This window comes from Geospiza fortis, unplaced genomic scaffold (assembly GCF_000277835.1).
Source record: "Geospiza fortis unplaced genomic scaffold, GeoFor_1.0 scaffold140, whole genome shotgun sequence".
NCBI classification, from domain to species: domain Eukaryota; kingdom Metazoa; phylum Chordata; class Aves; order Passeriformes; family Thraupidae; genus Geospiza; species Geospiza fortis.
Genome location: NW_005054459.1, coordinates 1,026,829 through 1,050,176, shown reverse-complemented (window position 1 = coordinate 1,050,176; position 23,348 = coordinate 1,026,829). Strand labels below are relative to the sequence as shown.

Genomic DNA, 23,348 nt, shown 5'->3' with positions numbered 1-23,348 from the left:
TGAACCACAGAGCTCAAACTGAGCTCAGCTGAGCCAGAGTGAGGTTTAGCAGTGAACACATCCCAGGCCATCCCTTGCCTGGATTTCACGTTTGCACTCTGTGTCATGGCAAAGAAAATAAAATCTGGCTTAACGTAGAATCTCAGAATCAGAGAACCTCCTGAGCTGGGAGGGACCCACAGGATCATCCAGTCCCACTCCTGGCCCTGCCCAGACCCCCAACAACCCCACCCTGTCCATCCCTGGCAGCGCTGCCCAAACCCTCCTGGAGCTCTGGCAGCCTCGGGGCTGTGCCCATTCCCTGGGCAGCCTGGGCAGTGCCAGCACCCTCTGGGGGCAGAACCTTGCCCTGAGCTCAGCCTGCCCTGCCCTGGCCCAGCCCCAGCTGGGCCCTCGGGTAAAATCCAAGCTGTCCAAGCTCCAAACCCAGGTGTCCAGGGCTGGCCCTCCCTGCAGCAATGGAAACTGAAGTTCACCAACTCCTGAGCAATTACATTTCTCCTTCGAAAAAAAGATAAGAAAATTGCATCAACCTCTCTGTGAGCAACCATGGCAACTTGTTAAAATAGGTCAAGATGTGGGGGCAGATAAAGCAGCTCTGAAAGGCCGCTCAGAGCTGGGTGAAGAACACATCAAACGCAACAGAGCTTCCGCCAAAATGCACCTTCTCACCCCAGAAGGCGCCTCTGGGGCAGATAGCATCAGAGATCTGCTGGGGCCACCTCCCTGGGCACACAGCAACAGCCTGCCAACACTGCCTGAACAAGAGTGTTGGGTCCTTAAAGCCAGGACAGAGAGCTCTGGGGGTGAGGGATGTGATGTCCCTCTCCATCCTGCAGGTCCAGCAGGGCCAGCACGAGCAGGGGGCTGGGGCTGGGTGTGTCCCCAGGGGGAAATGGAACCCCAGGGTCTCGGTGTTTGGGGCTCCTGGGCTGGCAGAGCCCTGCTCTGCTCCTTGGGAGGCTCCACCTCCTCAGCAGAGCCACAAGCAGAGCCCAGACTCTGAGTTCCTCTGCTCTGGCTGCCAGACAGCACTTCCTCCCCTGAGTAAAGTAAGAGTAAAGCATAGCAATGCACAAACAGGCCTGAGCCCTGCCTCACTCCCCACTCTGAGCCCTGCCTGAGCCCCACTCTGAGCCCTGCCTCAGTCCCCACTCTGAGCCCTGCCTGAGTCCCCACTCTGAGCCCTGCCTGAGTCCCCACTCTGAGCCCTGCCTGAGTCCCCACTCTGAGCCCTGCCTGAGTCCCCACTCTGAGCCCTGCCTGAGTCCCCACTCTGAGCCCTGCCTGAGTCCCCACTCTGAGCCCTGCCTGAGTCCCCACTCTGAGCCCTGCCTGAGTCCCCACTCTGAGCCCTGCCTGAGTCCCCACTCTGAGCCCTGCCTGAGTCCCCACTCTGAGCCCTGCCTGAGTCCCCACTCTGAGCCCTGCCTGAGTCCCCACTCTGAGCCCTGCCTGAGTCCCCACTCTGAGCCCTGCCTGAGTCCCCACTCTGAGCCCTGCCTGAGTCCCCACTCTGAGCCCTGCCTGAGTCCCCACTCTGAGCCCTGCCTGAGTCCCCACTCTGAGCCCTGCCTGAGTCCCCACTCTGAGCCCTGCCTGAGTCCCCACTCTGAGCCCTGCCTGAGTCCCCACTCTGAGCCCTGCCTGAGTCCCCACTCTGGGCTCAGCTCAGACCTCCAGCCCCGCCCAGAGCAGCCTGAGCAGGGTTCTCCTCACTGGCACAGACCCTGAGAGTGGGGAGTGCCCAGTTCTCCTCCAGTTTGAAACCCAGCATGTTCTACTCGCTCTCCCCAGGCCCTGCTCTCACAGTGACCCAGCTCTGGCTCCCTTTGCTTGGAAAACCCAGGGCTGAAGGTCTGGGGGCTTTAAAATGGCTCAGGGGGAATCTCTGGAGTCACTGCCTGCCAGGGTCACCCATCCAGGGCCCTTTCCCAATGGCAAAAGCTGGCTCTGCTGGCTTGAGCCCTGAATATTGCTCAGCAGCCTTTGGAGCAGGCAAACACAGCTCCAGCTCGAGCATTTCCCAGTGATCCCAGATTTTCCTCTCCACATTTAAAGCCTATCAAGTGAAGCAATGCAAAAATAAATAAAGAAATCAGGCCTTCCCACTTATTGATCCCACCAAAGTGCCTGGGCCAAGGGATTCTCTTCTCAGCTCCAAGAGGGGTTGGAAATGAGGTGAGGGAAAATGTTACACAGAGGAAAGTGTTTGGAATTGTGCTCTGGCACTGCATGAACCCAAGTCTCCCCTTCCTGAAGGCACAGCTCCAAGGACAGCCTTTGGGGTGCTAATATTCCTTGGAAAAACACAGGGCCCAGCCACTGACTTCAGCTCCTTGCCTCTCTCCAGGGGGGGCTCTTCTGCACTCTTTTCCATGAGCAACAGCAAATGTGGAGGGAAATATCCAGCTTGGAAAAGAATGCTCCTGATTTTGCCAGCACCTCGGTGCCTCGGTTTCCCCAGCTGTTCAAGCTCATCCCCAAAGCACTTCCATGCCACAGGGAAAGGCATTGCCAGGAGAAAATAGGAATAAAAATAGGAATAAAAAGGGCAAATTGTGCTCAGTGGTCTCTTTTCTCAAGAACATGGATTTCCACGGCACAGCAGAGAATGAGCCCCAGGGCAAAGTCCCTCCTCTCCCTCCCCAGCCCATTCAGGAATGCAGAGCACTCTCATATTTGGTAGAGTCTCATTCAGCAGGCAGGGCTGAGCTCTCTTTCTAACTAAAGCTATAGCAACAAACCACTTCCTTTTTTACACTCCTAAAATTATCTGCCCACCTTTCCTCCCCCTGCAGCTCTCCCACCCTGCCAGGCTCGGTGTCAGCCCCAGCTGAGCCGTGCGTGGGAGGCACTTGGGGACGGCCGCCCCCCAGGATCTGCTCCGAACCTGGCCACGATCTTTATCACCACAAACTCTTTCCACCAGCTGCTCCCAGCTGGGCCAGGACACATCTGAAGGTGTAGAGCCAGGGGAACTGGCGGGAGGCTGCCCCAGAGTTTTCCTCAGAGCACAGGGGAAAGCCATGGCACAGAAGGGCTGGAAAGGATTAGCTCAGCTTTAGCTGGAAGTCCCATCCCACCAGGTTTCTCTCCTTGGAGATGCCAGATTGCTGAAGGGCTGTCATAAAGAGCCAGAGTTTCCATGGCCTATCACCTTCTCATCTCTCCCAGCTCAGGGAATGGAAAATGTTTGGGATGGCTCTGGCAGTGCCCCATCCCTGCCTCACACCAAGGCACAGCAGAGCCTCCTCTGTGCCGCAGGGAGAGGCTCCATCCCCACACACAGAGCAGTGCTGGAGCTGGAGCTGAGCCTGCTCCTGCCCCAGGGGGAAAGCACAACCAAGAGCCCACCAGTCACCAGCACAGGGCTGCAGGCTCTGTTCAGGAGCCAAACCAGCCCCAGCTCCTCCACAGCCAGCCAGGGGCAAAGGGAGAACAGGGCATTGAGTGCCCTGTGCCCAGCCAGGTGCCACATCCTCCATGAGCTGTGAGATGGGTGGGATGCCCATGATCAAAGGAGATGCAGCCCTGGGCTGACCCCAGACACCCCAAAACCCTCCCTGCACCAGTCACCCCGAGCTGGGGCAGCCCAGAGTGCCCTGAGACCCTGTCCCTGGGCATGGGGAGGTGCTGCCCCAGGGCTGGGGGCACAGAGGGGTTCCCAGGCCCTGCCCTACCTGTGTAGCCAGCCAGGGCAGCAGCAGGGATGACAGGCTTGTCCTTGTTCATGTCGGCCCGGTCCCGCACATAGTCCTTGAAGGTGCCCTTGGGCTTGTGGCTGGGCAGGGTGGCAGGGTAGTCCTCAGAGTCGAAGCTGTCATAGGAGGGGACGCGCTGCAGGCTCTGGAAGGAGGACTGGCTGCTCCAGGACTGCGTCAGGCGGTCACAGCTGTCGTAGCTCTCTATGCTCTCGAAGGAGTCCTGACCTCCCAGCTTACCTGGGGGAGGCACAGCAGGTGAGACAGGTCTGGCCAGCACAGAGTGCTTCCCCTGGCCAGCACAGAGTGCTTCCCCTGGCCAGCACAGAGTGCTTCCCCTGCCCAGCACAGGACACTTCACCTGGCCAGCACAGAGTGCTTCATCTGGCCAGCACAGAGTGCTTCCCCTGACCAGCACAGAGTGCATCCCCTGGCCAGCACAGAGTGCATCCCCTGGCCAGCACAGAGTGCATCCCCTGGCCAGCACAGGACACTTCACCTGGCCAGCACAGAGTGCTTTCCCTGACCAGCACAGGGTACCTCCCTTGGCCAGCACAGAGTGCTTCCCCTGTGCACTCTGCAGGCACAGGGCAACTGATGCTGTTCCTTTACATCCCATTTCCAAAGTGAGCACAGCCCAGAGCTGCAATATTTCCACCTTTGCCATCCAGAGCAGGGCTGAGTCCTGGAAAACTTCAGGCAGAAGAGCAAGGCAGAGAGAGACAGGGGAAAAACCCAAATCTGGCCTCTCTACCCAAGACTGGTGCCTGGGGCTGGCTGGAAATGGTCCCTCATTTCCAAAAGGCAATTTCAGAGACAAAATTCACTTTAGATACTCAAGGCTGAGCTCAGGAGCCTAAACATGGGCACTCCAGGACCTCTCCATTCAGAGGGTGGGCAGGCCCTGGCACAGGGTGCCCAGAGCAGCTGTGGCTGCCGCTGCACCCCTGGCAGTGCCCAAGGCCAGGCTGGGCAGGGCTGGGAACAGCCTGGGACAGTGGAAGGTGTCCCTGCCATGGCAGGGGTAGAACCAACTTTAAGGTCCCTCCCAAGTCAAATCTTTCCATGATTCTCTGATTTCAGTGATTCTCTTGCTGCTGAGGGATATTGGAGGTCTCCAATAAATCCCCACTACATCTGCCAGCCCAATTCAAACACTGCTCAGGCACACCCAGCTCTTTGAATTTGGATGTTTCTCCCCACATTACACAGCAGCCTTTTGCTGCCATCTGTTCCAGCCAGCCCCAAATCCCCAGCCAGCAGCAGGTTTGCTGCAGGAGCAGAGCCAATGGCTGAGAGCTCCAACAGCTTTTCCCAGCTCTGGTAAGGTGAGCACAGCTGGTTTGTGTCAAAGTCACTCTCTGGGGTATTTTTAGTCGAAGCCAGAACATGAGAGGCCGGATCCTCAGCAGTGCTGATTTACACCCCCCAGAGCCAGCCCTGTACTGAAACAGAACTAAAAAAGGCCCCAAAGAACAAACTGAAATTGCAGCCTCTGATCTCCCTACTCTACTGATTGCTCAACATCTTCCCTGACAAGCTAACAGGATCATTCAAGTTCACTAATTTCCCAAACCCAGCTAAAAACAGCTGCTGGGATTGTGCAAGAGCTCCTGGAGAAATTTCCATTGGCAGAGCTACCCACAGCCTGGGCCCAGAGAGCAAATCCCAGGGGACAGGGAACGTGGAAGGGCGCTGGCACACGCCCCCAAATATTTGTTGTGTTGTAGTTTGAAGAGCACTTGCTGTGAAAAGACTCAACTACTGCAGGGCCTGCCCTGATTGCTGGCCTGGAGTCACTGGGAGCTGGGATCCATTGGCTTCATTCTGCTGGGACAGCCCTGTTCCAAACTCTCTTCTATTTTCTTTTTGCTGTTTGAGGATTTTCACGCTCCAATCCTTCCCTGAATCCTGCTAGGGAGAACACAACACTGCTGTGTGTGTACATTAATTGGCATAACCAATTCCCTGAGCAATCCTGCAGCACAGGCTCATTTAGAAAAGGAATTAAAACCTGACAGAGATGTGATTTGTGTCAATCCATTGAAAATTCACCTAAATTCCACCTAGCTGGAACAATCACGCCCTGCACTTACTCAGGACCAGCTTAAATGACTTTGGCAGCTCCACTTCTCAACCAGCTGACAGGGCAGAGAGAAACAACCCCCATGGGACCCCAAAACTTCCTCCTAAAGGCCCCACAGAAGGCCTGGAAAAGGCCCCACAGTGTCTGGAAAACCTTCACCCCGAGGTGATGCTGAAGGGCTTGACTTTGTGTCAGACTAACCTTGTAAGACAGTGCAAGGTAGAGAGGGACATAAATATAAATTAACTGGGCTCTGCTTTATATTAAGGCTTTCCCCCAGCCCTGGGAGGATTTGTGTCCCCCAAAGCCCTTCCATGGCTGAAATGCAGCACTGGTGTGAGCACAGCCTCTTGCAAGCACTGTTCAAGTCTTTACTAACAGCAGCAGCCAGGGCTCTCTGTTCCCTCCCCTGAAACCATTTTTAGGTTTGCCACTGAGAACAGGCTCGAGGTTCAGTTGCAAAAGCTTTCCTGAACCATTGCACTGTGAAAATGATGAAATCACCTGTGTTAAAGAAAAGGTCAAGAAAAGGCAAAGATATTGCAGAAAAACAACCCCAAAAAGAGAAGTTTCCCCAAAATTGAAACCCTGCAGCCCTTCTGGCTCAGGTCACCTCTCTCAGAAGGAGAGGCAAGAGCACAAATAACAAGTTCCCTGTAATTGGCTCTCCCAGCCTGGAAAAAGAGTGAGGAAGTTCAAATGAGCAGCACGTGCCACACAGCCTGGAAAGCAGCTCTGGCTTTGCTGGGAGGGCAGCTCATCCTCAGCTCTCTGGATAAATGGGTTTAACTGCTGCACATCAAACCTGGCTCACAGCACCACGTCCCTGTAACGAATTCTGGGGCTGAGGACACCTGGATTCCATTTTAGGGGATGGCAGGCAGGTCACAGCTCTTCCCTGTGCCTCAGGTTCCCTACCTGGAATCTGGAGATAATGATCTCACTTGTGAGGGACTTCGAGCTCCATGGATTCAGCTTTTTGCTTTGAAGGAGGCAGAGCCACATCCCCAGCCTGGCATCACTGATGTGCTCACAAAGCAATCAGACACGTGGGCCCCACGTGTTCCCAGCCTCACAACATTAATTGGGAAGGAATTTGGGCTCAGATCCTCCAAAGTGTTCAGGTGTTCAAATCCCACCACTTCAAACAGGAATCAGGTACCTGTAACTCTCTGGGGAGCAGCATTCAGGGGGTCCTTGGCTCTGCTGATCTGCACCTCCTAACTAAGCTCAGGAATTGGCTGCAGCAGAATATTTCAAACAAGCAGCCATCAAATCCTGGACATAATGGACAAAGACTTCAGATCACAGAGTGCAAAACTCTTCAGAGCCTTCAACAGCAATTCCCAATGAGAACTTGTGAAGAATTTGTGGGGATTTGCCTGGGCTTCGAAAAATGGGATTTCTACAAGCACCCAGCAGTTTGTCCTCCCTGATAACATGAAAGCTCAGTTCAATTTCTCTCAGGCTGGACATCAGAGCACAGCACCAGAAACATGACCTTTCTGCAGAGGATGTAAAACAGGCAGCAGAGGAGAGGAAAGAAAGACCTTCCTTGAGGTTTCCCTGGGGAGGGAGAAGGGCAGGGAGGGCCCAGAGCCACCAGGGAAGCCAGCAGTGCTGGGAGAGGGCTGTGTCAGCACTGCTCAGCTCCCTCGGTGCTCCCAGGGCCACAAAGCCAGCCCCTGTCACACAATCCCCTTTTCTAGAACTTTCATCGTTCTATTGCTCCAAAGTATCTAGTCTTCTTTACAATCTATCCTTTAAAACTCTTTTTCTAGTTCCATTTTATAGGAGTGTGCCCTTTGTTGATGGAGTGACAAAACCATCCTTTGTCCCCTCAAAAAGAAAAGAAGCCCAGAAGTTTCTCTCCTGGATTAGGTGAAAAAGCCACCTCACAGGCCATGGGGACTTCACCTCAAACTTAAGGATAGCTAATTGGACAGAAGCCAAAAAGTCACACCTGAGCAATTCACTAGAAAAAGGAATGAACAAAGAAAATTGCTTTTGTGAGGTGTTTTACCAGGAGCAAGAACATCTAGCACCTGGCTTGGTTTTTCTTTGTTTCTTATTTTGTCTTTTATTAAACCTTTTTGTTTCCAACACTGCAACAGAAGCCATCCTGCTGATTTTTATGCCTCCAAAGGTAGCTGAGCTATCTTGGATGTGATACAGACCTCCGAGAGCTCATTAGACCTGGCTCAAAGAAGTTACTACATCACAATTTCTCTCTCAACAATATCTGTCCTGTTCCATTTCTAACTCAGCATTTCTCATCTCCCAGTTCCCCTACAAACACATCCCGTGTAAACCTTCTGTTAAACCCTGAAAACCCTCTCCAGGTTCCTTTCCCAGGTTTGATCCCAGCCTTACCTCGGCTGGCACGGCCCATGCACATGTTGTCTGGGGTCACCACCTCCTGCTTGATGGGGAAGAAGTCGTTGTGCAGTGGGTCCTGGGCGGGCTCGCGCAGCAGCACCGAGGGGTACTCGCTCTCGTACTTGAGGGACAGCAGCTCCTCCGAGCTGATGGGGTGCAGGGTCTGGTAGGACTCGGTGATGAAGCTGGGCTCCGAGAACTCGGAGGGCGGCACGCACTGCGCGTGCTCGATGCCGTAACCTGGGGACACAGCAGGGTCAGAGCCCGCGCAAAGCAGCCCCGAGGTCACAGAGCACCCCACAGCCCTCCCCGGGGCACTGCTTGGGGTGAGGGCTCCAGAGCACCCCACACCCCCTCCCTGCTTGGGGTGAGGGCTCCAGACATCCCACAGCCCCTCACTGCTTGGGGTGAGGGTTCCAGACATCCCACAGCCCGCCCTGGGGCACTGCTTGGGGTGAGGGCTCAGAGCACCCCACACTCCTCCTGTAATGTTTTGGGTGAGGGCTCCAGAAGCTACAGAGATGGGGTCTGAAAATGCAGCAATTTAGCAAAATAAGACACCCCCGACCGTCCCCAATGTGCTTTGCACCAAACTCCTGCCAGGGCAGCTGCCAGAAGGAAAAAGCTGGAAAATTCTGGGGAGTGGATTTTACCCTGTTGCTGAGCAGAGGAGTAACAGGGTAAAAATGTTTCATTGCTGATTGGGAAAGGTGAGTCCTTGCACAGCCACCTCTCCCCATGCTAGAGCCTGGAATCCCAATCCACAGAATCACGGAATCCCAGAAGGTTTTGGATTGGAAGGGAACTTAAAGCTCATCCAGTCCCACCCCTGCAATGGCAGGGACACCTCCCACTATCCCAGGTTCTCCAAGCCTTGTCCAGCCTGGCTTGGGACAATTCCAGGGATGGAGAGTCCACCACCTCTCTGGGCACCCTGTGCCAGGGCCTCCCCACCCTCACACCTCATCCAAATCTCTCCTCCTCAGGTCAGTTAGGCTTTTTGCTGGTTCATGAAATATCTCCTAGATTTCCAATGTCCTTAAAGAACATCTCCAAAGCAATGGCAATGGGAAGTGCAGGAGTGCAGGTGGAGACTCATCCCTTTCCTGGCTAGGCTGCTCCCTGGCAATCCAGAGTTCAGCCTTTCCCCCATTCCCTCCCTTTTTTAAGAGGTTTTTTACAATTCCCAATACTCAGGTGTGCTGAGGCTGCTTTCAAAATCTGCTGAGTTACAGCTTCAAACAAACAGTGCTTGAAGAAATCAGATGTTGGCACACAAGGCAGCCACCAAAAAGTCCAAGAGGCTTCCAAATCAACGCTAAACCCTTGGAAACACAGCATCCCCTTTGCAGGGTGCAGTCCTGTTGTGGTGAGGACAAATCTCTGCTCAAAGGTGCCTCCAGGCATGGTAATGGTGATAATTGACACTGCTAATTGAGACTTACTAATGAAGTAGTCTGAGGTGTAGCGGGACTCGGGGTACGTGGTGTTCACTCCGTTTGCTGGGTACGGTTTCACCTCCTCTGCAAAGAGGAAACGAAGGAAATGTCACCAGTGGAAGGCACACGGAGCTGTGCAACACTTGCTGTGACACACAGAGCCCTGAACTTCCCAAAATCTCCTCCCCAGGTCAAATGGGACGTTCTGAGCAACAGAAATGAATCCAGAGCTGAAATCCCACAGGAACCCAGGGCACGTGGGGTCCTTTGGGAGTTCCTGCTGCAGGAATGGCTGAGCTTGAACAAAACCAGCCCAACCCAAACAGCAACAATGCTCTCAGCCAGGGCCCCAGGAGGCTCTGAGCTCCCAGCTGCAGCATTTCCTTGCTTGCCTCAGGCTTTGTCACCTCTCCTTCTCCTGGGGGTTGCTGAGCACACTTCCATGTGTGAGCTCCTGGAAAAACTCCCCACACAAGGACAGTTGTTTTCCTGGAAAAGCCCTATTTTCAGACCCGCAGTAGGTGTGTACAAGGGAGTGGGTGACCCATCCCAAAGCCAGCTCCTCCAACCCCAAATCCGTGTGCATTCCCAGCCTGTGCAGCACCTGATGCTGGCAGAACATTCCATGTTCCAAACTGCTTTGTTCCACTCCTGACACAGACTCCTCCGTGTATATATGCTCAAAATGCCAAATTTCAGCTTTCCATAGGCATAACTCACTGCAACAGGGCATGGAGCACATCAAGGCATGGATTCCCTGCTTCCTGTGGCTTTTTCCAAGCACTTTGCTCCTCCTGGGCTGCGCTGAATTTGCTTTCCCATGTAAAAGCCACCCTGCCCCTACCCCTAGCAGTTTTTCCATGAACACCTGATTCATTCCAGCATGGCATTCTGAGCAGGGATACTGGGATGGGAATTTTCTTTCCTTTAACCACAGCAAGGCCCCCGGGCAGCTCTGGGCTGGGTTTGTTCTGCCCCAGCTCTGGAGAAGCAGAGCACAGATAACGCACGTTCCCCTGTGAGGAGCCTAAATTTGGCCCTCTCCCCTGGGGACTGCAGGCTGGAAAATATTCCCTAACAAAAGGAGGGGTTGTGCAAACACAGAGGGCTAATGAGAAATGCTCTGTTCCTCTCTCCACAGTGTCTGCCAAGGGGCAGGGGGTGACCACAGAGCAGGGGAGAACCTTCAGCTGAGCTTAGAGTCAAGTGCAGGGCACTGCTGACTGCTGGTAACTGGGGAGGTTATTTTAGGAAGAATTATGGAAAAGTGAGCCTGAAAATACCCAAATCCATGCAGGGAAAAGGCACCCATGTGCTGTTTTTAAAGCCTGAGCAGGCTGTGGTACGTGAGTCAGGCAGCGCTCACAGGGGACAGTGTCAGCTCAGGGGACAGCGGGGTCACAGCCTGTCCCAGCACGACCCCGGGCCAGCAACACAGGTAAAGCCAGGCATTTCGGAGTTAACAACCACTCCCAGCACCAACACCCCCAGTGATGGTGGTGGGGAGGATGGAGAGACAAGCTGGAGCCCTGGCTGAGCCTGGAGACTCCTGGATCTCTTCCCATGTCACATCCAGGTGCAGAGGGAGAGCCCCAGCTCCTCCTGTGTGGGCAGAGATGTGACAGGGACAGGGACAGGGACAGGGACAGCTCTGTTCTGTCTGTGCAGCTTCAGCCCAGCTCTGGTCAGGGCTGGAATGAGCCCCAGCACTTACAGGGAACAGAAACCAGTCCTGGGGGGAGGCTGGTTATTTCTTGGGAGCTCTTTGTCACCCACAGATACCTCACTGGACATGTGCTCAGAGCCCACCAGAGGAGCAAGGGCCCAGCTTGTGCAAGAGTGACAAAGTCACCAGTGAAACCAAACAGGCAACGGAGATTTCTGGGTTCCTAGGGCAACACCAACAGTGTGAAGACACAGAAATTCAGCTTTATTCATTTTCAGCCTTTCAGAAGAAGAGTTGCAGCACGCACAAAGATTTTCAGCTTCTTTGAAAAACTCCTCCCTGTCCTAGGCCTTTGTACCACCAATTCAGTGTCTGAATAGCCACGTGTGTCAGTGCTGTCTGAAATTATGATTCCCCTGCCAATTCAGGGTCTGAATAGCCATGTGTGTCGGTGCTGTCTGAAGTTATGATTCCCCTCTGCCATAAATGTACAGCATCAAGTCCATCTCTGTGTGGGGAATCTGCAGGAAGGAGGTGCAAACCCAGCCCTGGTGCCTCAGTGCCTGCAGCACATCCCACTCTCTACAGTGGGCACAGCCCAAAAAAATCACAGAATTACAGAATCCTAGGATGACTGGGTTGGAAAGGACCTTGAAGACCTCCCAGCCATGGGCAGGGACAGCAGGGAAGAAGGGCTGTGGGAAGGTGCAAGCAATGGCTCAATGCAAGGAGAAATTGGGCTGACACAAGGTTTGGCTTTGTTTGGTTAAACTGCTCAGTGTTGATCCAAGCACTCCATGAAAAATATGCAAAACAAAAGGGACAGACCAGATTTAGAGCCCAAGAGCAGGAAAACAGCCTGGCCTGCCCGGAGCCCGGGAAGGGCCATGTTTACCTTCTGCAAACCACAGGTAGCAGTAAAATTAGTAATGGGCAATTAACATCCATTTGTCAATGGTTTCCTGGAAGGAATAACTGTGCTCCCCCTCCCCTTCCTGCCACCAGGGTCAGTAGGATAGCACAGGGGACATTCCAGGAAAGCAAAGAACTCTGCAGAGAAGGGAGCTGGAAAAAGAGCCCAGGTGTGCTGCAGCTCCAGCTTGTGGCTCGGGTTGAGGTGCTCAGCTCCTCACCTGCTCCTTAGAAACCATCCCAGTGCTCCTGGGCATCCAGACACGGAAAATCAACACCCTAAATCAAAGTGTGTGCCCCCAGTCACTGGAAGTTAATGCCCTTGGATGCTGTCATGCAGGGAATGGCACAGATGGCTTCTCCTCCCAGAAATGCTGGTTTTGGGGACATGGAACACCCTTTTTTGGGACATGGAACAAAGCAAAGCAGCTTCCAATCGCCACTGGGAAATTTGGGTAGGATTTTGGCTGTATTCCTGTACCCAGTTCCAGTGGAGGAAATAGTAAAATTCACAACAGGAGCTGAACAGGCTGAGGAAAAATGCTTTGGAAAATCCCACCATGGATTCCAGGCAGTCACAGTGTCCCTGCCCACTGAGAATCCCTGCCAAGCAGCTGGCACAAACACTCTGCCTCTTTGAGGCACTGCCAGGATTTGCCTTGCCCGCTGCCGTTGGGATGCCCATTTGGAATCCTGCTGAAAAGCTGGGGTTTGGAAGATGTTTTTCCTGGGATTAAAGCTCAAGGTGAACACCTCCTGGTCTGTGGAAAGCCCCAGAACCAGGCTGGCAGGGATGCTGTGAATTGTTCACTGGGACACCCCAGGACTGACCTTTCTGCAGGATCTCCAGATGTTCCCAAAGGATATCTCCCACAAAGTCAGGCGCCAGCTCCAGGAAGCACTCCTTGCCCAGGGCACAGAGGGCAGCTCCATTCATGCAGAACTTCTGGAAATCCACCTCCTTCAGGCTGAACTCGTTCACTGCCCACATGACCCAGTCCCGCACGTGCGTCTCCGTCCACTGCTGGGGGTCTGCAGAGGGATCCAGCCGTGAGCACCCTCAGGCAGTTTTCCCAGGAAAACAGGACACAGACAGTGCTGCAGCTGCCCTGCACTGGCACAGCCTCAGCCCTGGAGACTGGCAGCCCACTGGCACCAGGGTGTGAGGAACACCATGCCCAGGCTGGATCAGCCTTAATGTGGACACGTTTCATCCAAGGAACAAGCTTTGGATTCGTTTGGGACTTCTAAAAATCCCATCACTTCTCTGACCCCCTTCTCCCACCCATTTCTCCAATTTTCTTGGTTTCTCCCAGTCACCAGCCTCCAGTAAAGGGTTCCTGCTGCCTCTCTGTTTAGTAGAGATAACTTGTCCATATTTTTCCAGCTGAAGCTTCCAAGAAGCTTCAGGTGGTGTTTGAATGGCAGCACCACCTGAGGAGAACCAGCAGGGGAAATGGCAGACAGGGAATTCTGGGCAGCCTGGAAGGAGGACACAACCCCTGTGGGTACTGTGGTCGCTCATGGGAAGCCAGGTCTTACCTTTGGGAATTCCCAGCCGCTGCTGCTCCTTGGCAAAGCCGCTGAATGTGGCTTTCAGCGCCTGGGACATCATTTCTTTGCTGCTGGGTGTTAATAAAGGCACATCTGCACATTCCATGTCTGAAAGAAGCAGGAGGGAAACAGAGCCATGAGGACACAGGGCTGGGAAAGATGTCAGGAAATGCCAGCCAGGTGCACATAGTGTACCTACACTTCTGGAATGTGCTACTGGATGATGATATCAAGGCCTTTCCAGACATCAGCCTGCTGGGCTTCAGCATCCCAGGTGTGTCTAGAGCTTGAGAAATGGCTCAGCAGCTCCAGGCACCAAGGAAGGCAGAATCCCACACCAGGGTGTGCAAGAAAGCGGGAGTAAAGCATCTCTGAATTGCCACTCTGTCATGCCAGTCCAAAGAAAAGCAAGAGGAAAATTAAAGAATCCTAGAAAATTCTTTATCCCAGGAAATTCTTCCCTGTGGGGGTGGGGAGGCCCTGGCACAGAGAAGTTGTGTCTGCCCCTTCCCTGGAAGGGTCCAAGGCCAGGTTGGAACAACCTGGGATAGTGGAAGGTGTCTCTGCCCAAGGCAGGAGGTAGAATGGGATGAGCTTTAAGGGCCCTTCCATCCCAAACCGTTCCATGATTCTAAGAGTCCATGAAAAAGTGAGCTGACAGCAGGCTGAGACAGGATGGAGGAGTGGCAGAATACCCATTTGAGGGGGGAAGGGAAACAAAGAGCTGGAAAATCCCACATTAGCCCAGAGTTACGTCATGCACATCCATAGCAGGAGCCAGGGTGAGTCATGGCCAACGCTGCCATCCCATGGGACAGCGGGGCCAAGCCAAGAGCCAGGCCTGGAGTCAGTCCTGACAAGGACCAAACCTCTTCCTTTCCTTTTTTTAAATCCCTTTTTCTAATTTATTTGGAAGGAGATGAAACTTTATTGCCAAAGAGTCTCACAATAAAAGCAACCATTTGAGGCAAAATATCTGAAGAGAGGTTTGGCTCTTTTTCCCGTACTTTCAGTATTCCTGAAAAACATCTTTGATGAAGAAGGAAAGTCTTGAACAACCACCACCCCAAAAACTGCCCTTGGTCAGCAGAGATGAAAATCTTCCACCTGAGGTTGGTTTAGCTCTGCAGCCTAGTGGAAATTTTCCATGAAAATTCAGTGGAAAATGACACCATGGGCAAAGAAAGTCTTTGGTGTTCTCATGAATATCTGGACGCCAACATTGAAAATCAAAAATTCTGTGTCTTGTGGAAACTCAACCACCACAGTTTTCCATCGCTCCAAGTTCATTAAACTCCTGATTTAATAAACCTTTACACTTGCAAAATGCTGCTGAGGGCCTGTTCCAGGCAGTGTTGGTGTATTCCTGATAAAACACAGAGTCAGCGATGGAAGCAGCGCTGCAGCCACTGGGAAGAGCCAGTCCAGCTGCCCAGTCAGGAATTCCTGCTCCACTCAACTCCTCCCCAGCCAAACTCATGGGAGTTTAAAGGGAGGAGGAGGAGGAGTTTAAATCATTTAAAGGCCAAACAACCCAACAATGGGTTTTTTTCCAAGTGAGAATCTGGGGGTTGGGTCAACAGAATTCCGGGGCAGTGGAGTCACCACCCCTGGAAATATTTAAAAAACCTGTGGATGTGGCTCTTGGGGACATGGGTTGGTGGTCACCTGGCAGTGCTAGGCAATGGTTGGACCCCATGATCTTGGAAGGCTTTTCCAACTTAAACAATCCTGGTTTTCCATGGATAAACCTCCACATGCAGCTCTGTAGCACAGGGTGAGGGTAACAATGCTGCAAGTATCCCCAGATCATCCACTGGGTGCTCCCGACTCAATTCCACTGCCAAGCCACACAGAGCAACTTCTCTGTCCCCACTTCTGCACCTTCCACCTCTCAGCCCCAACACAAAAATTCCCCCTTCCCTTTGCACGTTCTCCAGCCAAGTCCCCAGGGCTCTCAAGAAATGATTTGCAGACCCTTGGCTCAGGCAGGAGCAGTGAAATTCTTGACATGGAGTCTCTCAGGACATAATTCCTGCCCTCAGCCCAGCACACAATCCAGGATTGCCTCCACAGTGGCAGGATCAGGACCTTTGAAAGCAAATCCCACATCCAAAGGCTATTTGGCAAATTACACTTCATTATTTACTGGATTTGGCTGGAGAGGGCACAGAAAATGAGCAGCCACCATCACTATCTCTGTTCCCCATCTGCTGCCTGAGATAACACTGGGAGAAAGTGGCTCGGTGCCCCTTTCCCTTCATCCTCAAGTTACACTTGAATGCTCTGCTCTCCCTGCTCTGTGGCCACAGGGACCACCCAGGAATCTGCTCCCTCTGCCTGCCTCAACAGCAGCTCCTGCCTGCCCTGGGAAGATGAGTCAGAGCCAGGCTGAGAAAACGGTTCTAACCCCAATTTAACACTGAATCACCATGAAAACCTGTGTGGAGGTGAGCTCCTCATGCCAGACACCAAGAGCAGGGTGAAAAACGGTATTTTTATCTCTGCAATAGCAAGGACCCATCCCTGATCCTGCTGTTTGGTCATGCAGGATCCACGGGCTGGCTTTGCACAAACCCAGCAAATCAATTTTTCAGTAGCGGGAGGATAAGATTTCGGTTTAGGAAGGTGAATGCTGAGCTCTGCACAAACAACCTGTCAAAACAGGGAGACTTAAAAGTGATTCCCAGGGAGAGGTCACAGGGAAGCAAACAATCTGTTCCCAAATAAAAAAAACCAAGCCAGAGGACGGTTTCTATTTAAACACCCAAATCAACCCAAATGCACACTTCAAGGCTTCTGCAAAATCTGTTGTGCTCGGCAGATTTGGACTAAAACATCATCTGCTTTTTCCTGCGAGGTCGCAGCCACTTGTTTGAATTTCTGCTGAGGACAGAGCAGCCCCAAAGCCCTGAGCCTGCAGAAGCCTTGGTTGGGTCAGTAGTGTCCCAGAGCTGGGGAAAACTCACCCCAGGAAACCAAACGTGCGTGTGAAGCTCTGCAGACGTGTTTGGGGACAAGGCTTGGCTGGTGGCTTGAGAAAGATGGGGTGGATGGACAGTTTTTACCCAAATTCTGCTTCTGCTGCTTTGGAGGTACTGAATTTATTTAAGTAATTCAGTATTTATTTTAAAACTGGGTGGTTTATGTGCAGGGAGCATGGTGGGCTTCACCCAGCTCTGTGCAGGGCCAGGACTTAGTGATCCCTGTGAATCCCTGCCAACCTGGAATATCCTATAACTCCATGAACTTTGCTGCTGCAGGGAAATTCCTTCCCATGGAGGCAAACCCAGCCCTGGCAATGTTCTCCAGCCCTTCGCCTCCTGTCTGGGATACCTAAAGGTCAGAGTTGAGCAGAATTTCAGGAACAAAAGCAACAAGCCCCACTTTGCTGCCCCTGATTCAGCTTTCAGTGCCATCTGAAACCTGTTTGCAAGATTTTAATCAAACCTTGCACCAATAAAACCTCTCCTTTAGTGCTGCCCACGGAGCTCAGGGCTGTGTTCAGGGGCTGGGGTGGGAGCCAGCACCAAGCCCAGCTGTTCCACCTAAACCCAGTTTAGGAATGCTGGGGCTTTAATCCCAAAAGCAAGCTCAGCAGCAGGGGCCAGACTGGGATTTCTGGCTGGTTTTTACGAGCCCATCAAAGCCCCTGACACGGCTGCCACGTGCACCCAGCTGTGGGGATGCCATGTCCTCGTCCCGTGCCGACAGAGCCGCCTTTGATTTCCCTCCTGGGAGAGCAGGCAGGGAGCTAGAGTTTGATTTTTAAACTGTGCCAGGAGTTGCAGTCGCCCTGGAGAGTTATGTCAGCAGCATCTGCAGAGCAGAGATGCAGGATTTGCCTCGCATGGGGACAGCTTTTATCTGGCTGCAGCTTTCCAAGGCAAAGAGGGATCTGGAGGCTCCGTGGCTTCTCCAAACCAGGCCCCTTCAGCTCCCTGACATCCCTGGGGATGGGACTCACAGGGACAAGAGCATAAAACACCCTGACATTGCCCTGGATGGGTTCTGTGCTAAGGGGGGACCTGCCCAGACCCCCCAGCCAGGGGCACGTGGAGCCTGAGAGAAAACCAGGAGCAAAGAGGCCAAGATCACCAAGTTCATCTCCCAGCCAAATTCTCACTCTGCTCCCACCAGGCCCTGCATGTATAAACTATTTCCACACATCTGATCTTTTTAAAGAACTCAGATTTACAAACTTCAGGGATTTTGACCTTCAAATGCACAGAACTCCTCTGCACGCCAAAGCCATTTGCAACTGATTGCAGAAGGAAAATAAATGGCAGACAGGGCAAAAAAAGGATGGGCCGAGCAGAGGGATGGGAGCAAAGCCATTCTTCAGCCCAGTTTCCACTCGGGGTCAGTGACTCCTCCAGGCTCCCCTCGGCCACTCACTTTTTTTTCCATGGGTGTGGGGTTTCACCCAGTGGCTGCTGGAAATGGATGTGGGGAGGGTCAGAGCAGAGCCAGCTGACCCCACAACACCTCCTGTCCTGGATGGATGGATGGATGGATGGACGGACGGACACCAAGGGCAGGAAGCCAAGGTCTCCTCAGCCTCCCCGGCCCAGGCCTGGAGCACAGGATGCCACAGAGATGCCAGGCCTTGTGTGGCTTGGCAGAGGCACAGGGACAAGGGGGAAAGGCTTGAAAATGAAACAGGGTTTAGATTTACATTGGATTTAGATTCAGATTTAGATTTAGATTCAGATTTAGATTAGATTTCAGGAGGAAATTCTTCCCTGTGAGGGTGGGCAGGCCCTGGCACAGGGTGCCCAGAGCAGCTGGGGCTGCCCCTGGATCCCTGGCAGTGCCCAAGGCCATGTTAGACGGGGCTTGGAGCATCCTGGGACAGTGGAAGGTGTCCCTGCCATGGCAGGGGGTGGGATGAGATGGGCTTTAAGGTCCCTTCCAACCCAAACCATTCCAGGATTCCATGGTTAAATAAGGGGAGAAAATGCAGGTTAGTTTCAAACAAGATCCTTTGCATCCAAGGGCTCCATGAATTCATGCCTGTGTCCCTCAGAAACCTCAATCCCTGAGCCCTGAGGCAGCTGAGATCCCCCTGGAGCCCCCATCCCATCCTGGAGCTGCCCACTCTCCAGGATGTCCCCCCACTGCTGGGTGACGATGGAGCAGGAGTTTCCCAGAGGGTGCCAGGGGTTCACTCTCCCACCCCCCCCAACGTGCCCACAATGGGTCTGTGCCCACCAAGGCCACAGTTTCCCCCCAGCCCACCCCGAGCTCATCTCCCTGAGCCCCTCTGTCCCAGCTTTCCCTGGGATCCAGAGCAGGGCAGAGCTGGAGCTGGGGGAAGCTGCAGCACAGATTTCCCAACGTCCCCCAGCTGGGAGGGTTCAGCACACAGAACCTTTCTCAGGATCAGAGCAGGCTGAGGAGAGGGGGGCTGGGAGCTGAGACCCTTCCCACGCTCCCCAGCGAGGCTGCCAGGCACCGTGGAGCCACCACGTCCCCACCACGTCCCCACCACGTCCCCACCCTGTCCCCAGCTCAGGTTTCCAGCACCCCCAGGCTCCTCCAGCCCCTGGGGCAGCTCTGCCTTTCCCAGGTGCCCCCCGCCCTGGAGCAGGGACACCCGGGCAAACAACCCTGGCTGAGCCCCCTGTTATTTAGGCAGGATTAGGCAAAAATTTGTGTGCACTTTTGAACTGTTTTCACAAGCGTTGCCTCTCACTCCCACGCAGGAAGCAGGAGAGAAGCTGGCCTGTTCCAATTAGGGCTCCTCGGACCCAAAGGGCAGCAAGATTCCAGGGGGGGAAAGGGAAAATGGGACAGAAAGCTGGAAAAAAGGGACCAGAAGGAAATCTGGATGGGGAGCAGGGATAAGCACAGCAAGGGGTGTTTGCTGGGAATGGGATGGGATGGGATGGGAGCAGATGGGGAAGATTTGGGTCCCCTTCCTGCCAGAGACCAGCCCTGCTTCCCTCTGCAAGGATGGCACAAAAGGTGCAGACATTTGCTATTTTAATTTAAAATAAATATATTTCTTCAACAAAAAAATAAAAAAGAGAAGAAAAATAAGTCTTTTTTTTTTCCCTCCTTCAAGCAGTGAAAAATAAATACTGTGAGATGAAAGCTGGGCTTCGAGAGAAAAACAAGAGAGGAAACCGAAAGCCCACAGTGCTTAGCACTGCAGAAAGCCCAACAAAGCCGGCTTTTTTCCGGCCCTCAGCAGTTTTCTTAGGGAGATGTGGTGTGCCATGGGGGCCAGCTCTTCCCCTCAAAACGGGCCTGAGCACCGTCCTCCCTAAATGCAGATAAAGGCATTTTGTCCCAGGTTTGGGCTCTCAGCACTTGGAGCACCAGAGGGGAAGGTTCAGCTGTGGGTGAGGTGTTGGGATGCTCTGCTCTGCCTCGGGTTTGGGGTTCAGCCCTGTGTGCCATGGACAGCCTAGCCTGGCTGTGTCCATGAGGAAACTGGACACAGAGCAGCCACCAGGTGAGGGAGGGCTGGTTTGGCTCTGTGAGGAACCAGGCCCAGGGGAAGGGTTCTGCAGCCGCCATCAGTCACAGCCTGCCCTGCTCAGGCTCCAGCTCCTTCTCCTCCCTCGCTCTCCCTGCTTTGTAACGTGGGTGTTGGATGGCAATCCTGGGAAAGCAGCATCCTTGAGAGTCCCAGGAGCTCACAGGGGAGCAGCCTGGTGGGCAGCTCGCTCTGTCCTTGGCTTTTGTGGGGAGAAGAGGCAATGAAGTGCTAGAGAAAGGCCAGGGCTGAAGCTGCGCTAAACCACAGCCCCTGAGTCAACGCTCACTGTGACTATGGCAAAGCTCCCCCAGCTCAGCAGGGCCAGGGCCCACAGCTCCTCTTCCTTCAGCAGCTCAGGGGCTTCCCTCAGCTGGGGATTCACCCCATCCTCCCCGTTTCAGCTGCTGGAAGGAGCACAGATGGATAAAGCAAACCCTAGGGCGATTCAGCCACATCTGAGGTTGGGGAATGTGGCCATGGTTTAACAGCACTTGTTGGAACCATCAAAGAAGTCAGAAACAAGATTGGTCATCAATCCAATTCCACCAGCATTGCCCAGAGCAGCTGTGGCTGCCCCTGGATCCCTGGAAGTGTCCAAGGCCAGGCTGGACAGGGACAGGGAAGGTGCCTGTGGGACGGGATGAGCTTTAAGGTCCCTCCCAACCCAACCCACCCGAGGGTTCCAGGATGAGATGCCACAAGGCTGGAGCGGTCCGGCTCCAGCAGCTCCAGCAGCTCAGCACCAGACCCTCCTACTCTTGAATCAGCTCTCAGTGGCCTTTGCAGCCCCTTCAGATTTAACAGCATCACAACCTACAACTCCCACCAGGCTTTTCCAAGCCCACTGGCCTGAGGGCAGAGTCCAGCTTCATTAAACCCCTGTGGAGGCTCCAGGCTGGAGACAGCCAGGCCAGGAGGCTGCAGCCAGCCAGGAGCAACCTCCACCTGCCCAGCCCCTCCTGCTCAGGAGGCAAAGCCATCGCTACCCTGCCTCTTTCCCAATGGAATATCCCAGCAGCAGCGTCCCTCCGGAGGCAGGATTGGCGCCTCACCTCCAGGCTGGGATCGCGCAAACCTGTGAGCCAGGCTTCCCCCTAATCACCCTAATCCCTGCTAACCTCGCCTCTAAAGACTCTAATCCCCGGGCAGGGCACGGCACACGCGCTGCCGAGCCTGGAAAAGCCTGCCATGGACACCCAGCCCTGGAAAAGCCTGTCATGGACACCCGGCCCTGGAAAAGCCTGCCATGGACACCCAGCCCTGGAAAAGCCTGCCATGGACACCCAGCCCTAGAAAAGCCTGTCAGGGACACCCAGCCCTGGAAAAGCCTGTCATGGACACCCAGCTCTGGAAAAGCCTGACATGGACACGTGGCCCTGGAAAAGCCTGTCATGGACATCCAGCCCGGCTGGAGGCAGCTCAGGTGGAACCAGCCAGCCCAGGTCATGCCCCACCTCCAGGAGATGCTCCTTTCAACCCAGCCCCGCTGCTCACACCCCACAGAGCTGGGATTGCTCAACAGCAAATGGGGGAAAAGGGAAAAACCCCTGCCAAGCCCCGGCACTCAGCACTGAGCAGACAGTGCCCTGCTGCTGGCACAGAGCCCAGCTGCTCACGGGCTCACAACCAGAAGCTGCTTGAAGCTCCTCATTGTGCCAGGAGCCCTCAGTGCCAGCCGTGCCCCCAGAGCCTTGCAGGGCTGCAGGAGCCCAGCCTGAGCCTGCCAGAGCAATCCCACCTGGGCTCCAGCACTTAGGGCACGCTGCTCCGGGTCACACACACCCACCTGAGAGCTCACATTCCCTTCCAGCCTGGTCACACCCAGGAGTTCTGCTGTTCTCAACTCCCTGGCTGATGTTGCCATTTCTGGTATCTGTGATGGGGGGGGATGGGACTGGAGGATTTGTCCCAAGAGAGGAATGAACCCATCCCAGAACCCTGCCATGGGTTTTTTCCTGGATTGCAGAAGCACCCTGAGGATGCTCCCAAGGTACTCCCCAGACAGTTCAGATGGAATAGTTCTCCGTCCTTCCATCCAAACAAACTCTCAGACTCTTCTGCAGATATTCATCTCCCTGTCCTTCATCATCACCCAGGAATAGGGACAGACACAAAGGGGATTCAGCTCCAGCACCTCCAGCTGCTGCTGCAGGCTGGGGCTGCCAAGCCATGCACCAGAGTCTCCCAGCAAGGGAGAGCAAGGATGTAGCAAGGCCAGGTTGAGGATAATTGGCAGAACATTGCGTGGGGAAGATGCTGTCAGGATGGGAAGTGTGAAAAGGGAAGGCTGAGATCTCTTGGCAGGGCTGTCCCCTCGCAGCAGGAGGAAGGCCAAGGAACCTTCACTCAAGCTGAGCTCTTTCATCACTCACAAAGGATCCCAACCCTCCGAGCCGGCTCAGACACTCCTGAAGAACAAACTGTGCCAGCACACTTTGTGAGCAGCCACGCATGACCTCACAGCTCGGGATGTTTTCATCCCACAATCCTGATGATCCATGTGCAATGACTCCATGCCCTGATAAAACCCCATCATTTGTGCTGCCCATCACCAGGACACGAGACATTTCTGAGGCTGATGGACTCCAGAGCTGTCCCTGCTGCTGGGGGGTCCTAACAGAAGCCTCAATTCCCTTGCCTTGGGAAGCAATCAGACACGGAGATGCTCAGCCAAGCACTTCCAATGTCTGTCCCGAGGAATTCCCAGCCTTCCCCTGATTTCCCTGCTCAGACTGATCCCTCTGTGTCCAGGCCCAGCCCCTGCCCCCGGGCCCAGTCACACCAGACACGAGGCAGCACATGGCAGGGCAGTGGCAGTGCCCGGGGCTGGGGGGATGTTCAACCCCAGATATGTCCGACCACATCAAAGCCTCTGCTGCTCTCACCAGCTCCCATTCATCCTCTGGGAATGTGTGTGAGAGCCGGACCTGCCGCTGCTGCGTCCATGCACCAATGGGGAAGGTCCCTGGGATGTTCCTGAAGGCCAGACCATCCCACAGGATGCTGCCAGCACGGAGGAAGGCGGTGATGCGGGAGGATCAGAGGATGACGAGGGAGGAGGGAGGGAGGGAGGCTCGGCAGCTCCGGGTCACCTCCGCTCGCTGCCGCGGGCGCCGGG

At 54.2% G+C, this 23,348-nt stretch overlaps 1 protein-coding gene across 1 annotated transcript in view; it reads right to left on the bottom strand.

The window, feature by feature from the left end:
- The window catches only part of ETS1 (ETS proto-oncogene 1, transcription factor), an 84,719-nt gene that overhangs the window by 10,531 nt on the left and 50,840 nt on the right, over positions 1 to 23,348 (bottom strand). Inside the window, exons 4-8 of the mRNA XM_005427899.2 lie at positions 13,729 to 13,848; positions 13,018 to 13,218; positions 9,615 to 9,692; positions 8,164 to 8,409; positions 3,684 to 3,944 (exon numbers count right to left, since the gene is read on the bottom strand). Of these exons, the coding sequence (XP_005427956.1) occupies positions 3,684 to 3,944; positions 8,164 to 8,409; positions 9,615 to 9,692; positions 13,018 to 13,218; positions 13,729 to 13,848 (906 nt within the window). The remainder of the gene's footprint in view (positions 1 to 3,683; positions 3,945 to 8,163; positions 8,410 to 9,614; positions 9,693 to 13,017; positions 13,219 to 13,728; positions 13,849 to 23,348) is intronic.